This window comes from Lepidochelys kempii, chromosome 2 (genome assembly GCF_965140285.1).
Source record: "Lepidochelys kempii isolate rLepKem1 chromosome 2, rLepKem1.hap1, whole genome shotgun sequence".
NCBI lineage: Eukaryota > Metazoa > Chordata > Testudines > Cheloniidae > Lepidochelys > Lepidochelys kempii.
Genome location: NC_136381.1, coordinates 268,101,207 through 268,128,826, shown reverse-complemented (window position 1 = coordinate 268,128,826; position 27,620 = coordinate 268,101,207). Strand labels below are relative to the sequence as shown.

The window sequence follows — 27,620 nt, the reverse complement described above, 5'->3', positions numbered from 1 at the left end:
CACTCTGTCTCCCCGGCGTGGCCGCGCTGCCCAGCCCCAGCCCCTAGCGAGGCGGCGCCGGGACTCTGCCCAGCCCGCGGCGGGAGCGGGGCTCGGCCGGGCCGGGCCCGCGGGAGCAGCCCCGCCCGGGGGGGGCCATGGCCGAGCGGGCCGCTGCCCAGGTAAGGGCCCGGCGGGCGGGGGGGGCCTCGGGCCCCGGGAGCGGCCCGCGGGGAGCGCGGCGCAGCCCGGCCGGGCTGGGGCTGGGCCCCGGGGCGGGGGCGGCCGGTCCCGGGCAGCAGCGCGGGTGACTCCGGCTGGGAGCAGGGCCCGGGGCTTTGGTGCTTCCCCCGCTGCAGGGACCGGCGCCCCCGCTCGGCCCAAATACCGTGAGCCAGGTGTCGGGTCCGTGCCAGGTCCCGCCCGGGGTTTGCTCTTGCCGGGGGCGCAGAGGCTGCGGGAGCGTCTGGCCGGAGTGGCCCCGGAGGCTGCCGTGGGCTGCGCGCTCGGTGGCGCAGGTGCAGGAGCGGAGCCTGCCTGGCCGGGGGGTGTCCCGGGCTGCGCCCTGCTCCCCTGGGCGCACAGTAAACCGCGGGCCGGTCAGGAGCCTTCCCGCCTAAGGGACTGACTGCTGCCGCTCTTCGGCCCCCAGCGCCCTGGGGAAGACTGTGCGCCATCTCCATGGGGTGCCAGGGTCGTCCTCTGCGGGTTCAGTTGTAGGCCTGGGGCCTGATTTTTAGACACGACTAGTGAGTGTAACAAGGAGAAGGGAATGGATATGGGGCTCTCACAGCTCTAGGATTATCTGTCAGTCAGCCAGTTAGGCCCTGGTCCTGCACAGTGTTCCTTGGTGATGGCGCTTCTGCGCTCATCCCTAGTCCTGTTGATTTCAGTGGGGCAATGCACAGGGTTCTGCCCACACAGAGCAGCCGGCAGGATTTAGGTATTGGATCTATGCATATTCCGGTGGTTCAGTTAAGTGTGGCTTTTTTTTTTTTTTTTTCATAAAACATTACTATTGTCGAGTTGCTTTTTGTGGGCATTGTGGAAGAAGTGAGTCTTAAGGAGGGGTTTGAGTGAAGTGTGTGTTTCAGCTTGGCAGACAAGAATTGGTCAGGCCAGAATATTCTAAAGAAAGAAAATAGCAGAATTGCTGTAATGAATTTAGCAAATCAGCGGCAGCTCTGCTGATGTAACCTGTGGGTCAAGTCCCAGACCAATGTATTATAAACCTCTAAACATTACCTATAGTGAAAATGTTAACAGATCTTTTGACTATTCTGTCCGGATTAGAACTGCAGAGTGCTCAAAAGTTTGCCTTAATAGGGTTTATGTGAAGATTTTCTTTCACATGACTCTTTATGAAATTCCCATCCCAAATATTGTTTTATTAAAGACTAACAGATTTATTTGGGCATAAGCTTTCATGGGTAAAAAACCCACTTCTTTAGATGCATGTGAAAATTTTCTTTAGTGAAAATTACAGATGCAGGCAAAAATATATGTTGGCACATGAAGAGAAGGGAGTTACCTTACAAATGGAGAACCAATGTTGAAGGCCAATTTAGACAGGATGGATGTGGTCCACTCCCAATAACTGATGAGGAGGTGTCAATACCAAGAGATGGAAAATTGGGGACAACTTATACCTTCAAGTCAGTGGCACTGCTATGGGTACCCGCATGGCCCCACAGTATGCCAACATTTTTATGGCTGACTTAGAACAACAGTTCCTCAGTTCTCGTCCCCTAGCACCCCTCCTCTACTTATGCTACACTGATGACATCTTCATCATATGGACCCATGGGAAGGAGGCCCTTGAAGAATTCCACCTGGATTTCAACAATTTCCACCCTGTCATCAACCTCAGACTGGACCAGTCCACACAAGAGATCCATTTCCTGGACACTACAGTGCAAATAAGTGATGGTCTCATAAACACCACCCTATACCGGAAACCTACTGACCGCTATGCTTACCTACATGCCTCCAGCTTTCATCCAGACCACACCACGCAATTCATTGTCTATAGCCAAGCCTTAAGATTCAATCGCATTTGCTCCAGTCTCTCAGACAGAGACAAACACCTACAAGATCTCTATCAAGCATTCTTAAAACTACAATACCCACCTGGGGAAGTGAGAAAACAGATCGCCAGAGCGAGATGGGTCCCCAGAAGTCACCTATTACAGGACAGGCCCAACAAGGAAAATAACAGAACACCACTGGCCATCACATACAGCCCCTAGCTAAAACCTCTCCAGCGCATCATCAACGATCTACAACCTATCCTGGAAAACGATCTCACAGGCCTTGGGAGGCAGGCTAATCCTTGCTTACAGACAGCCCCCAACCTGAAGCAAATACTCACTAGCAACTATACATCACACCACAGAAACACTAACCCAGGAGCCGATCCCTGTAACAAACCCAGTTGCCTTCTCTATCCCCATATCTACTCTAGCAACACCATGATAGGACCCAACCACACCATCAGAGGCTCATTCACCTGCACATCTGCTAATGTGATATATATGCCATTATGTGCCAGCAATGCCCCTCTGCCATGTACATTGGCCAAACCGGACAGTCTCTTTGTGAAAGGATAAATGGACACAAATCAGACATCAGGAATGGTAACATACAAAAGCCAGTAGGAGAACAGTTCAATCTCCCTGGACACTCAATAACAGATTTAAAAGTAGCCATGCTTCAACAAAAAACCTTCAAAAACAGACTTCAAAGAGAAACTGCAGAACTACAATCCATTTGCAAACTTAACACAATCAATTTGGGCTTGAAGAGGGACTGGGAGTAGCTGGCTCCCTACAAAAGCAATTTTCCCTCTCTTGGTATTGACACCTCCTCATCAATTATTGGTAGTGGAACACATCCCCCCTGACTGAATTGGCCTTTTCATCACTGGTTCTCCACTGGTAAGGTAACTCCCTTCTCTTCATGTGCCAATATATATTATTTATGCCTGTATCTGTAATTTTCACTCCATTCATCTGAAGAAGTGGATTTTTTACCCACGAAAATGTATGCTCAAATAAATCTGTTAGTGTTTAAGGTGCCACCAGACACCTTTTTGTTTTTGTGGATACAGACTAATTTGGCTACCCCTCTAAATCTCGTTTTGAGAGTCAAACAGACCCAAAGCCTCAAATCAAATCTCAGTAGTAACCAGAGTTTTGCTTGGCTCTGTTGCAAACTGTCCCAGGTGTGTTAGCAAGGCTTATGAACCTTAGTGGTGCACATCATCTGAGTTTTCACTTCGTAATAATCCCAGCACAGATGGGTTGGTGTGGTGGTGTTTGCTTTGTATTACAATAATGCCCGAAGGCCCCAACCAAGATCAGAGCTTCAATGTGCTCAGCCTATACAAACCCATAGTAAAAGACAGTCGTTGCTCCGAAGAGCTAACTGTGTAGACAAGAAGCAGTCACAGAGAGGTGAAATTATACAACACGTGTTACAACACAGATCAGTGGCAGAGGTGGGAATAGAACCCAGGTCTCCTGACTATCAGTCCACCAGATCATATATTGGTTTTGTTGGGACTGTTTTGCACAACTCTAAATTTGACCCTATTAAAAACAAAGATCTAATTGCAAGGTTTGAACAGCCTGTAGCACGTGATCTACTTCTGTGTTGTTTCTCTTTGTAGCTTATTTTGCTAGTTGGGAACATAAACCCAGCTCTCTTTAATTTTTGTCCTTGCAAACAGGCATCAGAATGGGACACAGAGGTACAAGCTCCCCTTATCCCAGATGTAAGTTTTGTGAAAGAAACCCAACTGCAGACTGCGGCTATTTCCTTGTGGACTGTGGTAGCTGCTGTTCAAGCGGTGGAGAGGAAAGTGGAGTCTCATGCTATGCGATTGCTGAATTTGGAGCGGAGATCAGGGACAGCTGAGAAGAAATTTGTGGACTGTGAGAAAACAGTGGTCGAGTTTGGTAACCAATTGGAAAGTAAGTGGGCCGTGCTGGGAACTCTGATCCAGGAGTATGGACTGCTGCAGAGAAGACTGGAGAACATGGAGAACCTGCTGAAGAATAGGAACTTCTGGATCCTAAGAATTCCCCCTGCTAGTAAAGGAGAAGACCCAAAGGTAACAGTAACCCATCTAGTACTTTCGTGTAAAACTAATGTATACTGTATCGGAGAAGTTTTTATGTCCCTATAAATCACCATTGTAAAATAGCTTGGCTGGAAGGAGCAGTCTGACTGGCTGCTAGCTGTATTGCTTATTAAGCAAGTACTTAATCCACAAGATATGTGAAAGCAATTATGAAATGTATACCCATGTTGCACTGCCCTACTCCAGTGTATCATGCAGAATGAGCATTCTGCTGCAGTCTAGCGAACAGTTCAATATAAAAAAAAAAAATCTTTTTTTTAAAAAAACAAAACAAGAAATTTCATATAAAAATCCCTATGTTAAAATAATTTTATGCTTCCAAAGTGAAACACTTAAGTCTGGAAATGCCAAAATCCGTTGCTCCCCTAAACTTAAGTCTGCTTCTTTATCCATATGCATTACAGTACAGTCCCTAGGTGGGCATGATTACATGCTGTTTTCCCTGGGACCCTGGACCCCTGCCTCACACAATAAAGTTGGGCACTATCTAGTGCGGTGTTTATCCCAGACTTTATCACGCCGTGACCCCCTTTGGGTTCACCTCTGTTAATGCGACATGCCCCTGCCCCCAGTAATTAGCATACAGGATGGACAAAATAAAATTCCATCTTAACAGCCTGTTTGAAAACTGTTGGTGGATAGCCAGGCCCAAATTAACCAATGCATACTCGCACAAGGTCTCTGTTTTGGGGGGCCCTGACCACTGGACCATAATAAGGGATAGGCAACTGGCAGCCCGGGCGGGGGGCACATGAAACCTGCCAGATCTTTTTATTTGGCCCGCCACCGTGTGCACAGAAAGGGGAAGGCTCTGCCCCCTCCGCCTTCCTCATCTCACCAGTTGCTCCTGTGCCCTCCATGTGGGGCTTGTGACCAGCTGCCAGCCATTAAAGGCATGCTGCCCCTACTGTATGAGAGCATTTTATGGCTCTGGTAGCAGATGGTGCTGCCTAGCTGCCCAAAGAGCTGGTTGCTTCAAAGCTCTCTTTCATTTCATAGGCTACGCTTGCAAACATAACCTTCTTTTAACAAAGCTCTTTGGGTGGGATATTGGATGCTTTCAAATTTTAGATGCATTTTTCAACGTATCTTCAACCAGCTGAGTAATGCTGCTTTCCAGGATAAGTACATGGCTTAAAACTATTAACATTTTTTTTTTTTAAATTAAAAATCTAAGAGAGAAGTAAACCATAACCTCCTACTGAAAGTCTCCCAAACTTTAAGAAATGTAAGCTATAGATCTGACTTTCTGGGTAAGGACCATCTAAACAATTTCTATTAAGTTGAAAAAATATATATATTTTGCGGACATAGGTATATTAACCAAGCAAAGGACAGATGACAATGAATACAATCTACTGTTAGTCATTATAATCCACAGCCAGGTATTCATCTGTTTTTAAAAAAATATATATATTTAAATGGGGAGGAAATCTATTCAATCTGTTTTTATATAAATTATATATTTTATAGTTTTCTACATTGTTCATAAAAGGTAATGGTCTTAATGCTCTCTTCAGAGGCATGTCACTTTCTACAGGGAGAGCTGATGGGCCAGTTCCTATTGTAAAACTGGAAAGACTCCATTAACTTCACTGACTATTCCAGATTCTGCTGCAAGTGAAAGCAGGATCTGGCCCAAAGTCCCATACTGTGAAAAACCACCGTGTTTGGGATGGCTTCCAGTCTACAGTTTTTACCTGTTGTCTTTCCACAAACTCCGAACAAGAATGGTGTTTGAGCTGTACCTTGTTCCAGTACAGTATCTGAGAACAATGGAATAATACTTGATTCTAGAATATATGATTAAAAATAGGGCAAAATTACCATGTGCAGTTAGTCACCTCTTGGTCCATAGCCTCTCCAGCACTTCGGAAACTGAGTGATCCATGTTAAATAGCCAAGTTACGAGTAATGTGTGTTCTGTAAACGGTTTTTGGGCCATTAGATTAGATGCATAGTGAAGTAATCTTACTGAGAGGGGCTTGGATTCCAGGGTGATGTGTGGTATAAATACTCAAAAGACAAATGTTTGTATAGTGCATGCAGTGTTCTTCAGTACTGGATAAAGCAAAGTAGATTTTTGACGTGTAGTGATGTCAGCACTAGGGGGCTGGTTAGCAAGCAGAAGTGAAAGGCATTTTTAAATAATACCTTTAACAGTCACTAGATGTATATAGATCCTCTTGAAATCAAAGGCCATAACTACATGCTCCTGACTTCTAAAATGCTTTGTCTAATTTTTTTAAAATTTTAAAGTTTCTGTGGGAATACTATTTAAAATGTTTTCCATATAAACATGACTAATCCACTCCCACTGCCTCCCAACTCACATTGCCATTGTCGCTCCTACTGTACCTGATCTGGAGAGACCACCTCTCAGGGTAAGCAAGTAGTTCACTCTCCAAGCCCATTCCAGTCTCAATGCAGAGACTTCTAGCAAGGCCATCATTTGGTGCCAGTTTTCATGATGGTTATTCTGGAGTGGACACCTGTTGACTGGACATGGGAGGGAGACCCACCTGCTTATATATAGACCAATGGGCAGTCATCCCAGAGCTAAATTTCTGCAATTTCCAACCCATTTGTCTGTTCTACAAGGTGAAAGGATAGCTGGTGTCAGGAGGCGATAGCAGCAGAAGGTGCTGAGTGTGTGACACTTGTGATTTCAGGTCCCAGTGGCGTTTGATGATGTCTCAATCCAAATTCCCCGGGAGAAGTGGGAGAATTTGGAAGAGTGGCAGAAAGAGCTTTACAAGAATGTGATGAAGGGCAACTATGAGTCTTTGATCTCACTAGGTAAAGAGCATTTTACACTTATTGGAGGCTTTGCAATCTGACTTGATGAATTTCTTCTATCCCAAGGCTGTTCTCAACTTCTTCTGATTTCTGGTGGATCAGCACCTATCTCAGACCCTGTGTGATAGACCAGCTCCACAAATCTTCCCAATTTAGAGAGATTTCAAAAAGCTAACGGGGTTCCTGATCCCCCCCACCTTCTGAGTTTTCTGGTACTGAGTTAATTGTTTTGGTGTAAGCTCCGGCCATGTCCAGAAACCTGACCTATTCATTGTGTGAAGGTGTTGCAAGATCTTCTGCATTAATGGCTGTCTCAAGGTTTCTGCCCATGTTATACTAGAAACACACATTTTTAAAATTAGGGCTTTGCAAAAGGTTCACACAAGAACCCAGGCCCACCTGATATTGGGGAGGACTAAGGTGCTGTTAATTTATGCAAACCTGAGAGTGCCAGCAAGTTTTGAGGAAGTGATTACTAGGTCCTTGCTCTGGAAACTGTCCCTTGGTACAGACTGTCTTTCTGATTATTGACTTGTCTTGAATCCCCCTTTCTATGATGAGGATTATAGCAAGGCAACTCTGGCAGTATCTGGAGGAGCCAAGGAAATCTGAGCACAGGCACCTTTGTTTTAGACTGGCTCCTTAGTCAGTGATCTCTTCCTGGAAAGAAATGAAGATCCAAGTGTCTAGTCTGATTCTTTTAGATCTGCCAGATACCTTTGATACTGCCAGCCTCACGGTATTCTTGACATGTCTGCATATCTTGCTGTGGGTGGATTGACAGCTGCTCATGAATGGTGGCAGGTTTTTCCTCTCAAGATACGATGATGATGAGCTTTGGAGAAGTGTCCAACACACTTAGAGACCTTCCAGTTCCTTGATATCCTATAGGTTGCCTTTCTTCTCCAGCAGCCCAGTAAAGCCCAGCAGTCTGCACTTTGGGGTTGTGTGAGGGAACCCCCCCCCCATCCTGTAAGGAGCTCCCATTTTCCAGCAGACATTTGCTCTTCTGCATGATCTTCGTTCACCATTTCTTACATCTGTGCAGATTATCTGTCTCTTCCAGAGAGGCAAGGAGGTTGGCTTAAAACCAGGAGAACCCCTTTAAAACTAAAATCAGTACTTACTATATCCTCAATACCTCTTTTCCCTGAACAGACCATGCAATTTCCAAGCCTGATATTTTATCGCGGATTGAACAAGGGGAAGAGCTCTGTGCTGGGGAGCTGCAGGACTTGGAAGTGAGAGAGATCCCTACAGAATCTAGCACAGGTGAGCAATGGACTGAAATGGAAAAGTGAGTGTAGTTAAAAGTAGGGAATTCCACCAAAGAATAGAAATATGAGGAAAAAACACATGAGCTTGATACGTTTTAACTGACCATTTTCTTATCTTCATTGCAGACGTCATTCATGACTTTCCACCTGCCCCAGTTACTTCTGTCTCTGCCGGTCCCAGCACAGGTAATACATAAAATCCACTTGGAACACTGATTGCAGTTAATGTTGAGAATCCTGCTCATGTAGTCACAGCTTAAATTCCTGTGAGCAGGTTTTTATTATCCTGCTCTTGCACCAATCTCTCCTTGTTCTGGCTCTTCAGAGTGTTCTGATCATCTGATATATTCACCCCATATTTTTTTAATTTCCATTTTAACATGTGCAAACCGTCAGAACGTGCATCTCTTCCAGCAAAGAAATAGTCAAATTCACCACTGGTATATGTTAATGCAACTCTCAGTGGAGTCGTGCCAGTTTGCTCCAACCGAATACTTGGTCCATTGTGTTGGTTTCAGATCAGCTCTCAAATACTGAATAAGATGTTCCGTGGATTATACATAAGCTGTGATGTCACCCTCTTTCCTCTGAACAGAATCTCCCATTTCTACCACGGACATTATCTCATGGATTAAACAAGAAGAGGAGCAGAGCATACGAGCTCAAGAGAATGCTAAGGAACAAGAAACGCAAAGAAGTACCTGCACTAGTGAGTACAGGAGTGAAATAACTGAGGAACAGTGAGTAAATTGCCTGAGAGTTACTTTCCTGAGGTGGCTGGTCCCCTGGATTTGTTGGGAGGCCCAGACAGAGCCATCTCTCTGTACATTTTCGGTTTAGAGTGTCATCCTGGAGGGAGGACATTCCCCATGGATGCAGCTCCAATGGAAAGACAGAGGCAGGGCTTTGCTAATGAGTCGGAGGTGAAGGGGCAGCTGTTAGATTTCCAGTGGGGTACAGGTGGAGAATCCACTTGAGGGGAAAGTTTTCAGCAGCTGTGTGGGCTAGGAACCCTAGTTGCCCAAGCGTAAAAAGAGTGGGGATATGACTAATTTTTCCTCTCCTCCTGGAAAGAGTGCCCATCTCTTGTGACTGATCTCCACAGAACTGGACTTGGTCTTCAGTTTCTTTGTTATTAAAAATGGCCCAGAAGGCAGAGTATGGTGTAGAGAACCAGAAGGAGGCAGACTGCAATATGACCGATTTCCTCCAGTGTTGGGATTGAGGGCCTTGTAACATTCAGTTTTTAATTTTTTTTAATTTTAAAGGTGCTTTATTGATAAAAGAACCAGTAGTTGCTCATTAAGTATTCATCCATGCCCCACACAGTAAATATCACCTTATACCACTTGGCCAGGTAAAATGAATATTAATACTTAAACGATTTTTTGACAGCACTTGTAAGTCCCTTAATTCTTATACAGTTGGGAATGTTGTTTTTCCTCTCTCCATAACAGTGAAAGCTTCACTCCACTCCATATCAGTTTTTATTCCTATATATAAAACTTTCTGTAAACAGATAAACCCTGATCCTGTCCTGAGCTCTGTACAGTCCTCCACCTGTGCAGAACATCTTGCAAGATGGGGGCTTAAAACACTAATCACGTGTACATAGAAGGCTGGTTCCATACAGCACAAGGCTCTTCTGTGACTCTGATTTCTAGGTAGAAGTCCTCAATTTATCTTTGGAAACATCACAGGGAATGATCTTGTATTTTGAAAAGCACTAGGAAATCAGAGAGAGTGTGTCCCCTTTTATCTTGGTGTGACTGAATACAGATCTAGACACATGTATTGCCCCTTCTTAGTTCCAAAGCTTTGGATTTAGACTTTTCTTAGAAGTGAAACTCATCACAAAATAACTCAGCTCAAAATGTCATCTTGGTGTAACGCACTAGAAAAAAAGGGGAAGATTTTCACTCGGCTTCTGTCCCACACCAGTTGTATGATCAGGCAATAAATAAGGTTTAGAGCCAGCTGTGTTGTAATTTTGGTGAAAAATGATGGGACATGGCAAGAATGATTCTTAGAGCTTCATTTTTGACTCGTCAATCTAGAGGCCAGTTTGGGGTGAGGAGCTAGCCCAATGGAGAACTCTCTGTAAATAGCCAGATATGGGTAACTTCCTAGTACAGGGTGGGCAAACTTTTTGGCCTGAGGGCCACATCTGGGTGGGGAAATTATATGCAGGGCCGTGAATGTAGGGAAGGGGGGTTGGGTATGGGACGGGGTGCGGTGTGCAGGAAGGGGCTTAGGGCAAGGGGTTGGGGTGCAGGAGAGGGCTCAGGGTAGGGGGTTGGGGTGCAGCAGGGGGCTCAAGGTAGGGGGTTGTGGTGCAGGAGGGAATGTAGAGTGTGGGAGGTGGTGCGGTGTGCAGGAAGGGGCTCAGGGCAAGGGGTTGGGGTGCAGGAGGGGACTCAGGGCAGGGGGTTGGGGTGCAGGAGGAGTGCGGGGTAGGGCAGGAGGTTGGGGTGCAGGAGGGGTTTAGGGTGCGGGCTCTGGCTCAGTGCCACTTACCTTGAGCAGTTCTGGGGTGGCAGCGGTTTGCAGTGGGGCTAAGGCAGGCTCCCTGCCTGCCCTGGCCCCGTGCCGCTCCCAGAAGCAGCTAGCATGTCCGACAGTGACTCCTGGGGGTGGAGTGGGGCAGGCGACTCTGTCGCGCGCTGCCCTCGCCTGTGAGTACCACCCTTGAAACTCCCATTGGCCACGGTTCCCCGTTCCCGCCCAGTGGGAGCTGCGAGGGGCGGTGCCTGAAAACAAGGAAAGTGCACAGAGCCCTCTGCTCCCCCAGGGGCCGCAGGGACATGGTGCCAGCTGCTTCCAGGAGTGGTGTGGGGCCAGGGAAGGCAGGGAGCCTGTCTTAGCCCTGCTGCACCACGGGCTGGCATTCTTGCGGGCCAGATTGAAAGCCTTGACGGGCTATAGTTTGCCCTCCCCTGTTCTAGTACCTACAGATTGAGAGTGAAGTCTTTCTTACTTGGCACTGTTTCAACAGACCATTCTGAGCATTTTTGTAGCACATGTAGAAGAGAAATCCAACTTCATGGGATTCCATTATGAATCAGAAACCTCCAAATCTTAAGGGGTTTCTTTATTTCAAATTGATGCATAAGTAACGTAAGGATTATCTCCTCCTTCCCCCCCCCCCACTCTCCCCCCACTCCCCCTCTAGCAGATGATAGGTTCTTGGTCAAACATGAGGAGCGTCCTCAGGAGAGAGGTCCTGTGAACCAGGAACTGCCTGTGACCTTATCAGGAAGATCAGAAGCATGTGTTTTCCAAGTAGCCAGCTGCGAAAATCAGCCCAATTCAAACATGCAGCTCATCTCAAACGCAACCTCTACAGCACACAGTCTGGGGGAATCCACTCAAGGTGAAACAGAGTTTGGTCAGTTTCCAAACGTCGCCGCCCAACAGGGAAGCCAACTGGGAGAAAGACCATATTTGTGCAGTGAGTGTGGGAGGTGCTTCAGCCAGAAAGACATCTTCATATCACATCAGAGAACCCACACCGCTGAGAAACCCTATTCCTGCTCCGAGTGCGGGAAAAAGTTTGCCCAGCAATCCAATCTGAACAACCACTTCCGGCTCCACACAGGTGAGAGGCTTTATGTGTGTTCACAGTGCGGGAAGAGCTTCATCCACCAGTCCAGGCTCACCTACCACTACAGAGTCCACACGGGAGAGCGGCCCTACATGTGCACAGAGTGTGGGAAGGGCTTCACCGAGCAATCCAAATTAACAAACCACTGTCGAATCCACACAGGTGAGAGGCCACACACCTGTGCCGAGTGCGGGAAGAGCTTCAGTCTGAAGATAAGCCTTATAATTCACCAGAGAAACCACGCCAAGGAAAGACCTTATGAATGCACTGAATGTGGCTTAAACTTCAATTGTCACTCAGGACTCATCAGGCATCAGATGATTCACACGGGGGAGCGGCCCTATAAATGCGCAGACTGTGGGAAAGGCTTCATGCGGAAGGAGCATCTTCTGAACCACCAGCGACTGCACACGGGAGAGAGACCCTACCAATGTACGGTGTGCGGGAAGAGCTTCATTCGGAAGCATCATCTTCTGAAACATCAGCGGATCCACACGGGGGAGCGGCCCTACCAGTGTGCCGAGTGTGGCAAAAGCTTTAGGTATAAACAGTCGCTCAAAGATCACCTGAGAATTCATAGCGCAGAGCAGAGGCAGCCGGAAATTTCCCAGGGCCTTTTGCAGGAAATAGAAACTGGGCTCCTTGATGTTAAAATAGAAAATACATGGTAGCATGATTGTAAATAGTTGCCTAATAAAAGTACATCAGCTCCAGCAAATTGGAAGAGGATGTTATCGCGTTATAAAGGTAAGTAAAAGCAGACATTCAAACTTCCCTCTCTTAGAGGAGCACACTCATGAGCTTCTAAATCCATGAGCCCTTGAGAAGAAAGGATGCTCAGTGTGCTCACGTGAACTCTACAAAGGGGAAGGGAGGGCATGAACCTTGGCTTTATATCTGTCAAACTCATTATTGAGATGATTTTTACTTTAGTGTTGGTCCAACTCCTGTTTGAAGACCTTTCCAGTTAAAGCTTACCTTGCTGTGTATGTCAATCTGTTATACACACAAACACACACACACTGTATAAAAATGTATTGAATCTTTATTTTGAGCAGTCAATGCTTTTCTTTAGTTCTTGGACTTTATTTTAGGGAAAACAGGAACATGAGGTTAGATGTGACCCAGGTGAGAACTTTTTAAAAAATAATAATAATCCACTTGTTTTTAAAAAACAATACTGTTTCCAACAGTGTTTCCAACACTTTCCAAAAGAGCCTCATCAACATGAACCATGTCTTGGAAAACTTGAGTGGTCCCTTCTGAGAATTTGCTGATTTTAAAAAAAATGCTACAGAGTTAATGTAGTTTTTATAAGATAGTCAAGTGTTGCTTGCGTGCATAACACTGCCGATATTAAGTGTAAGATCACTATTTATAAACCAAACATTTATTACTATGTGATTTTATTAAGTGTTGGGTTTTCTTTCTCTCAAAAAAGACAAGATTTTTGCAATTCCTCAGTATTTAAAAGTCTAATGACTGGAAACAAAGTGGGTTTTCTGTACATATGGGAAATGGGAAAACTACATAAAAAATTATCCAAGAACTTTTGTTTTAAAGATTTTTTTTTCCTCCAGCCATGCAACTGAAATAATGTTGTAGTACTGTGATCACTCCATTAGCTAACACATCTCCATGCTGGGATATTAGTGGCCCTACAGCCTGTAAATGGTGCTGTTTGTACACAGATTCCAGGGGGGAAAGAATTCTTTGGTGGGTAGGGAATGTAATTCTTCTGAGGCACTTTGTTCTCCTTTGTTTAAACATTGATGGACGGGATAATATGGGTGTATGCTTCTGCATAGCTCTTTATTACATGGCTTAGTCACGTGTGCAAAGTGTAAATTAATTTTGCTCTATTGCTAGCCTAGCACCAAATTAAGGTTCTGATCATTTAACTTTGTGAGACTGAGCAGACTGCTGCACCTGCATCAAGCCCTGCTGAAGACAGTGCGGCTCTGTGCGGACACAACTGCCCACATGGAGGAAGTTGCAGGATTGGGGCCTAAATTTGATTGTATATGCACCAAGGCCCTGATCCAGTCTCCCCTGAAGCCAATGAGTTTTTTCCAGGGCAGGGGCAGGCTGCCAGTGTGCTAAAATATAGAAAACTCAGCACAAGGACCAAAAAGACCCTGCAATTGTGACATTTAGTATAGAGTTGGGGCTTGGGGGGGGGGGGTGTTCTAATTTTTGCTTGGCTGCTGTTTTTACGCTTCCTAGTTATCCTGTAAAGAACCAAAGTCCGGGGGGAAAAATCGCTGCAAAAATAAGTCTGATAAATATCTTCCACCATGCTTAGGAGCCAGGTCTTCAATCTCTGAATCAGAACAAAAATTTGTGAGGGGGTAACACTGAAAACTCAATTTTGTTTTTCATTTACATTAATTGCAGCTGGCTGCTAATAAGTGTTCGCATCAGAGAAGTGCATGCCCCTGTGGAGTTAACATGAAGCTACTGCAGTGCATTCAGGTCAAAAACATCTTTGTAAAGATTATAGTATATACTGGACTCAGGTCTTAGTTTCAGGAGAATATTGACCTGAGGCTTAAGAGTTTCTGAGCACTGTCCAGGCCTCTCAGGATTTGGCCTATTATAGTTAGGTTGAGTGAAAAGGAATTACTTGTAATGGGGAACTGGCCATTCACTCTGCAGTTTCAGGCCTTCTGTTCCATCAGTAGTCACTATGGCAACAGTTTTCCCCCTTTTTCTAAACCTCAACGGACATGAACAAGTAAGTATGTCCATTCCTGTTTACTGCTATTGTCGGTCTGCTCTAGAAAATAGATGGGGGTGCAGAGAATACCTTTCAGCAGCCTGGGTGTAATCATCCAGCGACTTTGATATATAGTCGATACCATTGTGTTCATTTAAATCACTGTGAACACATCCATACAACCTTTTAGTCTCTGCTTTTGTATAAACTGCCAGCACTTGAATAATTTTAACATCTTTGGCATGAGAAAGCTTGCATGTTAACTTTTATGGACCAATAAATGTTATTACCTGATTTATCCTGTCTGCTGTGTTTTAACACATTGTATTAGAGGTTTTGTCAGTCTGACGTAACACAGGAGGTCATCTGAAGCATGAGCATTTTCCCAAGATGGATAGATTCTCCTGCAGCAAAAATCCTCTTCCTAGCAGCTTCTTTCTTGTCATCACCTCTCCTTCCTTCCCATTTTAAGTGTGCTGCAGTTAGTCAAAGGACTTCCTTTGGGTCAGTAAATGGCAAGCAGCAAAATGGAAGAGAAAAAAACATGCTTACTTACATTGGAAGCTCTTTGGGGCAGGGATTCCTTTTACTCTGTTTGTACCCCATCTAGTACAATGGAGTCCTGCTCCATAACTGCAACTCCTAGGTGCTACTGCCATACAAATAAATAGTTTCAATCTTGCATAAGGCCTGTAGCTTTAAACAATGTTTAAACTGTTTTGGCACAGTTTAAAACATGGTTCTAGTTGAAAAAGTGTAAATATACTTTAGCTCACCAGTGTGGAAAGAGGGCTTTTAAGTGAATTAGAAATTATTTTTGAACAGAACTTCTTGTACTGTTTATCAAGATGTGTGGTTAAACTGGTGCAGCAAGAACAGTGGAAGGTGTTATTCTACCCTGAAAAGTGAAATTGAAAATAGCAACTTCTTACTCAAAAGCTCTGCTCCTATGTGTCTTGAGAGCCTTAGCTCCTGACTTCATTAACAAAACTAAGTTTTTCTTCTGCTTAGCCTGTTTAAGTCTGCAGAGCCAACACAATTAAGAGAAGGAGCTGGAGTCTATTCCTTCATGTGCATCATTGTTACTACATCCTATGCCGTTACACCTATGTAAACCCATTAAAAGCAATGAGGTTTCATGGCCGTTGACGGCTTAATTTGCGGCTATATAAGACAGAACCTAGCCTGATTCAGATAAATCCAGTCTGAGATTCCAGGGCTGGGAAGAACAAATTTTACTTATTAAATGTGCTTATGTTACAGAGAAATAATTGAATGACAGTAAACAAGCCCCTACAATGCCAATTTGAGAGTTGCTTTTCAGAACAGAAATACACTTTTTAAAGAGCATGTAGATCCTTTACAAAAGAGTCTGAAAGCTCTATAATAGAGGGTGGTGCCCTAATGCCCCTTCTTTAGTGCTTTACATTTCCACTGCCCTGTGTCAACAGGAATTAATGCTCTTCACCAGTAGACAGGTGGCCTGTAATATACAGAAGGTCGGACTAGATCTGCTAGTCCCTTCTAGCTTTTAACTGTATGACTATTTGCGTCAGGCTCACCTACAAACCATGTACTGCCTTTGGCAGTGGGGGCTGCTGCCAGAGACGATTAGAGCAGCATGGGAAATTAAAGGGACAAAATTAATCTATTCACAAAGTACAGCTAGGGTTTTTTTCTCCTGGACCGTACAGCCCAAATGAATTATGGAACCAGTAGTGAGGTAGGCCCAAATGCTGGCCATCATTATAGGGGAGGAAAGGGGCTGTAAGGTGGCTCCGCACTGGGCTCCTGTCTGAACAGGTTGTGTGGCTGGTGTGGTGTGCGTAGGGAGAGATGTGGTGGTGCGACAGGTGTGGACAAGGATAAGAGCTCACCCAAAAATACTCATTCCCCTTCTCACCCCATACATCCTGCCTGCCCCCATGCAGGGGCCTTGTGAAGTTTCACTTGTAGGAAACAATTCCACAGTATTTTGGAGCCAGGGCTTCAACCCCTGCAGGTCCCAACAGCAATGCTGCAGGGAGGGGGTAATTGCTGTTGTATTTTTATGCCTTAGAGGCAGTAACAGCTGTGTGTGTGGGGGGGCATCTATCACTGGGAGCCTGGTGCACGGGATGCGCAGTTCGCCCTTTAATTCCCGCAGCAGCTAAGCATAAAGACAGGCCTGCGCTTCCTGCAGAGGGAGGGACCCTGCATGGGAGCCGGTCATCGGCAAGGGCCCAGGGCTGGCGTCAGACAGGCCGCCCCAGACAGGAGCGGGGTGGGCCTGGCCCCTCAGGAGCGGGCACCGTGGGTGTGGAACTGGGCAGATGAAAACGGGCTGTGGATGTGGAAGGCAGGGCGGGGACGGACCTCCAGGGCTGTCAGCCCAGGGCTGGGTTAATCGCCCGCCCCAGAGGAGGATGCACGTTCCCCAGAGAGACCCCCGGAGACCCGCCCCGGCGCTGCTCAGTGCCCACAAGGGCTCGTGCGAACAGCGGCCCGCTCCGCAGGGCGGCCCCGGGTTCAAATCCTGCGGGAACGGCGGGGTGCGTGGCCCTTCCCCGCCGCTCCCGACCCCGGCAGCCAGGCCGCGGCTCCCTCCCTCCCTCCCTGCGGGCCGCGCTCGCTCCGCTCCGCCCGGCAGCGGGGCCGGCCCGTGGCGAGGCGGCGCCGGGACCCTGCCCAGCCCGCAGCGGGAGCGGGGCTCGGCCGGGCCGGGCCCGCGGGAGCAGCCCCGCCCGGGGGGGCCATGGCCGAGCGGGCCGCTGCCCAGGTAAGGGCCCGGCGGGCGGGGGGGCCCCGGGAGCTTCTCCCCGCCCGGCCCGGGCTGCCCCGGGAGCGCGGGGCGGCGCGTTCTCTGCGCCCCCGCTCGGGGCCGGCTGGCGTCCGGGGCCGCGGCTAAAGTCTGCTGGGAAGGCGAGTGGCCGCGGCTCCGGCCTGGGGCAAGGCCTGCTTCGGCCGCCCTCTGCGCGCTCTCCCAGCCAGGCAGCACCCCTGGGGGCTTGCTTCGCCCGCGGCGGTTTCCCAGGGTTTCAGAGCCCTGCCAGCGGCGGGCTCGGCCCTGATGTGGGGAAGAAGAGGGGGGAGGTTCCAAAGTTACCTTGTCTCTGACCCCTTTCGCACTCCTCCCCCCCGCGGCCCTGGCAGAGATTGGCTTTTGTCTCCCTTGTCCCCTCTGGGTCAAGGACAAGAGCCCCGTCTCCTCTGTTCTCTGTCCTGCAACTTCTAGACCTGGCAGAGTCTTTGGGCTCTGGTGTCCTCGAACTGCCCGGGATGTGGTGCGGGGGGCGTTTGTGTGTACCACCCTGGCTGTTAGCGCTGGGAAAGAGTGAGATCTAAACTCCAGCTCTGATCCTGAACTGAGTGCAGATTGCTGGTGGCGGAGGGAGGAAATGTTTCATACAAGGAGTCTGGCTGGGTTCTCTAGTCTTCTTTCTCCTCTCCATCCCAATCATCCTCCCTGATTGACCTGCCTTTCTCAAGTCCCGGATCATCGGGACTCTCCCTTCAGTCAAGATCTGGGTGCAGCTCCTTTCAGAGCAATGCCTGCTGGCACAAAGTGAGCCGCTTGAGGCTTGTGAAGGCCTCTCCCTGCAGCACAGCGCACTCTGCTAGCCTGGGGGACCAGATATTAGGCCCAGACTCTTAACCGCATTGGGGGAGCATAGGCTGCTGTCCCTGGGCCAGCACAACGCATGTTGGTTTGAAAGTGTAGAGAAACCTGCATTTCACCCATGTAATACTAGGCCTGCCTCCCTCCCTCCCTTCTAATCAGGGGAGAGGCCCTGAGCTGTCTGATGATGCTGATTTTGGCCGCTTAAGGTGATTGTTAAATAATAGTAAAAAAATAATTCTGCCATTCATTCATATGGCATTAGGATATGCATTACAACCTCTGCTAGGGTCTCCAACTGAGATTAGGGCCACATTGTGATGAACACTGTATCTACACATCATGAGAAACAGGCCCTGCCTTAAAGAGCTTGCAGTCTAAACAGCTAAGGCTGAACAAGGACAGGTGAAATGGACTCTTCTCATCCCCATTTACAGTGGGGTCTGATCTAGGGAGGAATGCGACTTGTTCAGTTTCACCCAAGGAGACTGTGGCAGAGATGGAAATAGACCACACATCTCCTGAGTCCCTGTCCAGTACTTTAACCATAAACCCATCCTTGTTCTCCTTCCGTTTTGGGCCCAGGGTCACTCAGGCAGAAGACCATGTTGGTGGAGATGTTTTCCTGTCATGCTCTAAGCAAAAACTTAGGAGTAAAAGCTAACGGTCATAGTTTTCAAACCAAAAGCTTTAGTGCTTTGAAATAGGGAAAAGTGCACAACGCAGGCAGAGTATTGACTGTCTACAAAGTCTGTTTTGTAATATGAAGTTATTGACCCAAAAAAAGGTTCCAAAATATGTGAACCTGTTGATGAGACCAATTTGGGGCCTTTTCAGAAAACATCAGAACAGTTTGAAAGTATATTGCAGGTGGAGTTCAAGTTTTCATGTGTTGAATTTCAGACTGATGCAGGTTAAATTATTAGAGCGTAAAAACACAGCTGATGATGAAAATATCGACAGACTTTGACACATCTGGAGAATGACTCTCTTAGAACAAAGATCCTGGGAGTGACAGCTTGTGTATTGTTTACCTTGCTAGATGTCTTTCCATTTCTGTCCTTTCACATAGGCTCCAGAATGGGATGCAGAGTCATGGTGCCTTTGCAGCCACCTGCTGGCCCTGAAGAAATTCCCCTTAGAGAAACCCAGCTGCAAACATGACCATGGAGGCTGAAGTTCAAGCCATAGAGAAGAAGGTGGATTCTCAGGCCACACAGTTGCTGAATCTGAATGGGAGAATGGGGACAGCTGAGAAGAAACTAGTCAGCTGTGAGGAAACAATGGTGGAGTTTGGAAACCAGCTGGAGAGTAAGTGGGCTGTGCTGGGAACTCTGATCCAGGAGTATGGGCTGCTGCAGAGGAGGCTGGAGAACATGGAGAACCTGCTGAAGAACAGGAACTTCTGGATCCTGAGGCTCCCCCCAGGCGCTAAGGGAGAAGTCAATATCCCAATATCCCAGCTGGTGCAGAGGTAAAGCTGATTGTCAGATATGAAAGGGGTGTTTGTGTCTTGTGGCTGGTAGGTTCTTTAAGGCACTGCCAATATGGATCTCACTGATAGATGCTTTTGTACCCAGGAATAAAATCTGGGGGGGGAGGGGGGAGAGATTGCCTGTCCCTTTAATTCTGGTTCCATTCTCCCAGTCAGCCCTGATGTAACTCTCAAAAAGACTCTGACATCATCTTCTGCCTCTTCTCATGCAAATTACTGGGGTGTTGGCTCATCTTCCAGAGACCTACGGTAGGAGGGGTCCCTATGTGTCTAAATTCATTCACATTGCTGACCTCCTGCTGGTGAGGTTTTCTTCCGTCTGTGTTGTCTTTTCTCATGGTCCCTCAATGTTATTTTAGGACCAAACTCTCTGCTGATGTAGCTATGCTAAAATCAGTGGAATTCCACCAGCAGAGAAATTGGCCTTTAGCCTCTATGGCTGAGGATAGTTCTGCCTCCGTGCACATTCGAATTTTGACCTGTTAGGTGTATCCACCAACAAGGGAGTTAACTGAAGCGACTTGATCGCTTCTTTGTGGACATGTAGAGTGTGTCTACACTGCACGCGCCTCATGGCGGTGGGCAGAGTTCATACTCTAGCTTGGGTATAAATAGCAGTGTAGACAGTGAGGCACGGTTTAGGTATGTATCCTTCATGGCTCTCTGCACACCCAGGCAGTTCCATCTCCGTCTACACTGCTGATTTTACCAGTGTATTACCCCACCCCGGGGGAAAGTATGCAGCACTTGTGATTTCAGTCCCAGTGTCGTCTGATGCATCTCTGTATTTCTCTGAGCAGGGATGGGAGAGTGCAGCCAAATGGCAGAAGGAGCTTTGCGAGAACGTGATGAAGGGGAACTATGAGACTCTGGTCTCCCTGGGTAAGGATAAGTTCTCACTCACTTATTACAGACTTTGTGATGTGGCAAGAGCTGGGTTGGCTCTGGCTCAGAGTTATTGACCAAGGGTCAGATCCTCACTGATGTAAATTGTTTATTGAAATGAATGGAGCTGTGACAGTTTACACTAGGTGAGTACCTGCCTCCAGATCTTTATGCAGGACGCACAATGCGTTGTGTTCCTCTCCATCTGATGAGCCCTGAATCTGCTGCCAGGAGTCCAGCTCACCTGTCACCAGCTATCTCCATTTTCTGCATGCTCTTCGTTAACACTTCTGCAACTTGGTTCATAGGAGCAGGCACCTTCAGTGACAAAAAGGCGTTTAAAATCACATCAAGTTTTACGTAATTAAATACCAAAGAGCTCTATTCTTCTTCTCCATGAACAGACTCTGTGATTTCCAAACCCAGCATCCTGTCTCAGATTGAACGAGGACCGGAGCCATGTGTTGGGGATGAGCCAGAAGAGACAGAAATCCCCACGGAGCCCAGCATGGGTAAGGACATGGTTAAAACTCCAAAATCCTGGCAGGCTCTTTGGATTTCTCATATCCCAGGGTTCCTTATCCTCAAGACAATTTTGACCCTAGATTTCTCCACCCACCCCAATAGGTTCTAAATGTAATAACTCCCCTTTCTGACTTTCTGCCCATTGTCCTCTGGTAGTTTTCTCTGAATCCTCATTATTACCCTGTTTACATTTATTCAGGAAAGAAATGGTTTTTGGTAGCGAAGTGTTTGAAAAGCAATCTCTAAGCATTTTGTGGATGTTGGGAAAACACAGTCTCCTTCTTTCCCCTGAACAGACTCTCCAGTTCCTACACATGAGATTTCATCCTGGATTAAACAGGAGGAGGAGCTGCGTATCCAGGATCATCAGGACTCGGAGGAGAGAGAGATCCCTGCAGATCTTAGAATGGGTGAGCAATAGATTTAAACGACTGAGGAATGACAATAGAGAGCGGTGGAAATCCGATCAAACCTTCCTGAGCCTAATTCCAATCAAACCTCAAAGCCTAATTCCATTGTTTTGTACATCTGTCATAACTTTGTAACTAGCCTTTGTCGGTGCATAAGAATGGGCATGCTGGTTCCATCTAGCCCAGCGTCCTGTCTTCTGAGAGTGGCCACTGCCAGATGCTTCAGAGGGAGTGAACAAAACAGGGCAGTTTGAGTGATCTATCCTGTCGTCCAGTCCCAGCATCTAACAGTTGGAGGTTTAGGGACACCCAGAGCACGACGTTGTGTCCCTGACCATCTCAGCTAACAGCCATTGACAGACCTATCCTTCATCAACTTCTCTAATTGATTTTTTTAACCCAATTATACTTTTGGCCTTCACAACATCACCTGGAAACAAGTTCCAGAGATTGAGCGTGCACTGTGCGAGGAAGTACTTCCTTATGTTTGTGTTAAACCTACTGCCGATTAATTTCATCAGGTGACCTAATTCTTGTGTTATGTGAAGGGGTAAACAGCGCTTCCTTATTCACTTTCTCCACCCCAGTCAGGATTTTATAGACCTCTGTCATATCCCCCTTTAGCCAGCTCTTTTCTAAGATCAAAAGTCTGATCTTTTTAATCTCTTCTCATATGGGAGTTGTTCCACACCCCGAATAATTTTTGTTGCTGTTCCCTGTACTTTTCCCAGCTCTGATACCTTGTTTGAGATGGGGTGACCAGAACTGCATTCCGTATTCAAGGTGTGGGCGTACCATGGATTTATATAGAGGCAATAGGATATTTTCTGTCATACTTTCTATCCCTTTCCTAATGAATTCCTAACAGTCTGTTCGCTTTTTTGACTGCTGCTGCACATTGAGCAGAGCAGAGAACTATCCATGATGACTCCAAGATCTCTTTCTTGAGGGGTAACAGCTTATTTAGATCTCATCATTTTGTATGTGTAATTGGGTCAGATTATGTTTTCCAATATGCATTACTTTGCATTTATCGACACTGAATTTCATCTGCCATTTTGTTGCCCAGTCACCCAGTATTGTGAGGTCCCTTACACTCTTCACATTCTGCTTTGGACTTAACTATCTTGAGTAGTTTTGTGTCATCTGCAATCTTTGCCACCTCACTGTTTATCCTTTTTTCCAGACCATTTATGAATATGTTGAACAGCCCTGGTCCCAGTACAGATTCTTGGGGGACTCTGCTAGTTACCGCTCTTCACTGTGAAAATTGACTGTTTATTTGTACCCTTTATTTCCTGTCTTTTAACCAGTTACTGAGCCATGAGAGGGCCTTCCCTCTTATCCCATGACTGTTTAGTTTGTTTAAGAGCGTTTGGTGAGGAACCTTGTCAAAAGCTCTCTGAAAGTCCAAGTACACTGGATCCTAGTCCACATGTTTGTTGACCCTTTCAAAGAACTCGAGAAAATTGGTGAGGCATGAATTCTCTTCACAAAGGCTGCGTTGACTCTTCTGCCACACATTGTGTGCATCGTAGTGTCTGATCATTCTGTTCTTTACTATAGTTTCAACCAGTTTGCCTGGCACTGAAGTTAGGCTTAACGACCTGTAATTGCCAGGATTGCCTCTGGAGCCTTTTTAAAAAATTGGCGTCACGTTAGCTACCCTCCTGTTACCCACACACTCTAGGGCAGCCACCTTTACCCTTCCGTGGACTCAGCCCTAACCCGGTTAATTTAGGCACCTACCCTTACCCAGTTCCTAGGGCTCAGGTTTGCGGGGCCTTTTACCAATGAAAGAGCCATACACAGTATTATCCTTAACTTCTTGTTATTAACAGTTACCAAACAGAATACACACACTAAGCATACATTGCTCACCACTCCCAATAAGGCAGACAAACTTTTCCTGGTGGCCACTCGAGATTAGATCGGCAGGGGCTCCAGCTTCCCGTGTAGTGTGATTGGCAGGGTGTTGAGGTCTGGCAACTCTGATCTGGGGTAGTGTCCTGAAGTTAGGTTCCAAAAAACTTCCTTTTGGACCCCAGTTTATATAGTTAAACTTGAGTCCTGCTTAGCTGTACCTTAACCAATCAATCGTTTTAAACGAAAGTCTACCAAACAGTTTTCAGAGTAGCAGCCGTGTTAGTCTGTATTCGCAAAAAGAAAAGGAGTACTTGTGGCACCTTAGAGACTAACCAATTTATTTGAGCATAAGCTTTCGTGAGCTACAGCTCACTTCATCGGATGCAACTACCAAACAGTGTTTTTCACCAATCACAGCCCATTACAAAACAATTCTTTACCCAGTCAGATCCCACCACTTTAGTTGATTTAAATCTTGCAAAATTAGTTATGCCACAGACAGAAACAATCAAAAAAACAGACAAAGACTATACAGATAAACAGTAGAGAAGTGGGGACCATAAAGACAAAACAATGGAAGTACAGATTTCACAATCACAACTGTTAAGTGATTCCTTGCCAGACAAAATGTCAAACAAAGTTTTCTTTAAAGATTTTAAGATCTGTTTCTTTATCTGGTGATGACGTGTCCTGTTAGGACAGGGGCGCCTTCTTAACAGTCTGATGTTACACTGCTTTGATGCAATTTAGATAGTGGTTCTGGTTTTGGTCCTGTAATCTGCTCTGTCATTCTTGTCCTCTTATACAAATTCACACAAATTCATTGTGTGCATGTGATGAATTCTAGAACCTTGTGACAAACTTCATTTATCTTGCAACACGCCTGCCCTCTGCCCATTTATCTATTTCACCTGGAACGTGCAGTGTTCAACCTCTGAGCAGCTTCAAATCAAAGCCTGCTCATCTGCTCAAGGCTCAGATGGTCACTGATTCAGAACTGACTGGCTTCAGGCCCAATGTATTACAACTCTGCAGGACTAGAAAGGGGAAGCTTATTTCACCTGAAGGGGGAAATCCCCAGCTTCCCAACAGGATGCACAGCACTTGCTTCTGGCCCTGCAAAGTCCTGAGAATAAACATAGAAACAAATATAGAAAAGTTGTTTTAGGCCCTTGTTAGAAATATTGATGACTCCGTCTTCATCTGAAAGATTTAGAATCATGGTAGCGAAGGGAGACTAGCATCAAAGGCAGAAGGATACAAAAAGAATCCCAGCAAAAGGCATTGGTTAGTTAGTTCTGTAACCTGTGGCATATGCAGAATGCATGTTGGTGCAGTCCTGTTGAAAGGCTTACCTGGCTCTTGTTTGGGGTGACTCCTGAGTTGTGTAGCCATCCCAAACTCAAGCCGATTTAAAACCATTGATTGTGTACAGATTTCCAAACCCTGAAGTGTGTTCCCCTGGCAATGGACAAGAATATTGTAGATAAATCCCATTCCTCACTCCAACTTTGAAACCTCTGATTTCCCACTGCCGTGCTGACCTGCCTTTCCTGTGTGTCTCACACTACGCCCCAGCAGGAAGGCCAGTCTGCTGCAAAGCATTCTGGGTGCTCCGACATCCTGTGGCGTGTGTGGGAGGGCAAAGGTGAGTAAGCCGCAGGAGTGTCTGTCGGACAGGAAGGAGCAGAGGTGCTGTAGATGGAGCCTGGGCAGGAACCAGATGACAAGCCCCAGAGAGGAAACGGTTTGGCCACCAAGCTTGTGTGTTATACACTGTGGTTTTTGCTCTAATAAAAGTTGTCCTTTCCTCTACCTTTTCCCTTCTAGACTAACGCTGCTGCCAGCCCTTTCTGCGTTATGTATTGGAGACGTCCTTCATCCGAGCCAGGTGACATCAATGTCCTGATTCTCTCTTTTGTGCCAGCAGATGCTGAGCTCACGATCAAAACAGAGGAGCAACGCCCCGAAGAAGGCCCTAGCGACCTGGAGCTACCTGGGCCGTTGCCAGGACAAGCAGAGGAGGGAGCTTTCCAGGATGCTGAACAGGAAGCAGCCGTTGAGAGTCCTCGCACTTCGGTCAGCTCTCCAGGCAACACCCTGGGGGAACTTACTCAGCATGAAAGAGAACTCAAACCTGTTGCCGCCCAGCTCAGGGGCGATGCAGGAATAGCCCCCGATGCGTGTGCCCAATGTGGGAGGAACTTCACGCGAAAGGACATTCTCCTGTCGCAGGAGAGACTCCACACGGGTGAGAGGCCCTACACCTGTGCTGACTGTGGGAAGAGCTTTAGGCTCAAGATCAGCTTTGTGAAGCACCAGAGAGCCACACCAAGGAGCGGCCCTATCCATGTAGCGAACGCCAGAAGAGCTTCAAGCGCCACTCGGCGCTCATGCGGCACCAGACGATCCACAGGGGAGAGCGGCCGTATAAATGCGACCAGTGCAACAAAAGCTACAGCCGCAAGGAGCACCTCCAGAACCACCAGCGGCTGCCCACCGGGGAGAGGCCCTTCCAGTGCGCCGCCTGCGGGAGGAGCTTCAGTCAAAAGTTCGTGCTTGTCTCGCATCAGCGGATCCACACAGGGGAGTGGCCTTATAAATGCACAGAGTGTGGGAAAGGCGTCGGTGAGAAATCCAAGCTGGCCAGCCGCTACAGGAGCCACGCCGGTGAAAAGCCCTACAGCCGCGCCCAGTGCGGGAAGAGCTTCCGCCCCAAGGTGAGCTTCGTAAGGCACCAGACGAGCCATGGCAGTGAGAAGCCCTACCCGCGCGCGCAGTGCGGCAAGAACTATAGTTACCTCTCCAGCCTCCTCCGTCGCCAGCTGATTCACGCGGGGCAGCGGCCACATCAGCGCAACAAGTGCGGCAAAAGCTATGCCGAGAAATACCGCCTGCGGAATCGCCAGCGTGTCCACCTGGACGAAGGATCGGAGCGGCGCATCCCCTGCGGGAAGAGCGTCTCGGGGAAGCAGGACCTCCTAAGCCACCAGCAGAGCCGTGCCGACGGACGCCATCCGTGCGCCTCGTGTGGACAAAGCGTCTGGCTCATGGAGAGCGGCTTAAAGCACCAAAGAAACCACAGCAGGGAGAAGCCCTACGAATGCAGTGACTGGCACTTGAAGCTCTTCCCGCAGTCGGAGCTCACCCGCCACCGGAGAGCCCACCCGGGGGAGAGGCCTTACAAATGCACCAAGCGTGACAAAAGCTACAGCCAGAAGTACCATCTCGTCCAGCACCTGTGTGTTCACACGGGGGAGCAGCCCCATCAGTGCAGTGACTGTGGGAAGAGCTTCATCCAGAAAGAACATCTCCTGAAACACCAGCGGATCCACGCTGGAGGGAGGCCTCACCAGTGCAGCGAATGCGGGAGAGGCTTCCGATATAAGCAGTTGCTGAAAGACCATCACAGGGTGCATGGAGCAGAGCCAGATCACCTGGAGGCTTCCCCAAAGACTGAAGCCTGGGTTCCTTAATGCAGACATAGGTTCCAGCCTGCCACATATCTTCCAACAAGCAAAGCAAATACAATACAGCGAGTTAACACACTCACCGTGCCCTGATCTGGCAAGCACTTACAGGCGTGATTAACTTTAAGCATGTGACTTCCATGGGACCAGTCACATCCTTAGTTTTTGCAGGTTCGGTCTCCATGTCTGTATTTATCGTATAGCAGCCAAAGCTACGGAACCACCTGAGCGCTGGAGGAACATTCACTGCCAGAGATCGCTCACCCTTGGAGCTGGGAGGGAGACCTGAGCCTATGTGGCAGACTTGGCTAAACTGGAAACTGACTAGAAACTTTTGATAGCTAGATTCCTCCGCGTGCCCCCCCCCCCTTGTGTACAGCAGGGGGGTGTCTAATATCCTGCAGCTGGTGTCTTGTTAGAATTCTCATCACAGATTTGTTTTATATGTACAGTTTGTGTATGGCCCCCATGGTTTCAGGTTTGCACATGTCCATTCTCTTCTAGCTAGGAGCTGTAGGCTACTTTGTGGTTTACCACTGTTCCTCTGTGTAAAGACTCTATGGAAAGAATGGAGGGTAAGTGACCTATTGCTCACTTGCATGTCGTTTTCTAGAGACCGGACAGGACTGCTCATGCATGGCCCTGGGGGCTGGAGCCAGCCCTATCATGGCCACTAAAAATAGGTTCTTTGGGTGAGCATAGGATTGGAAGTCCTGCATTCTAATCCTGGCTCTGCCTGTCTGGCCTTGGACTGTGCCTCCATGGCCATGCTTGTACATGACTTTGGATAATGTGTGACTTTGTTACATTCATTGGTAATAAACTAAACGTGTTTGATTTCCTAAATAA

General features: G+C 47.4%; 1 protein-coding gene across 1 annotated transcript; it reads left to right on the top strand.

Moving 5' to 3' along the window:
* On the top strand, window positions 1-27,620 carry LOC140906195 (uncharacterized). The gene is given in 13 exon segments (XM_073329687.2): window positions 1-161; window positions 3,710-4,093; window positions 6,796-6,922; window positions 8,081-8,194; window positions 8,326-8,385; window positions 8,795-8,908; window positions 11,372-12,470; window positions 19,564-19,594; window positions 20,416-20,497; window positions 20,905-21,012; window positions 21,322-21,435; window positions 25,232-25,624; window positions 25,627-27,620. Coding segments are annotated over 13 exon segments (3,801 nt in total). The 5' UTR covers window positions 1-137; the 3' UTR covers window positions 26,778-27,620.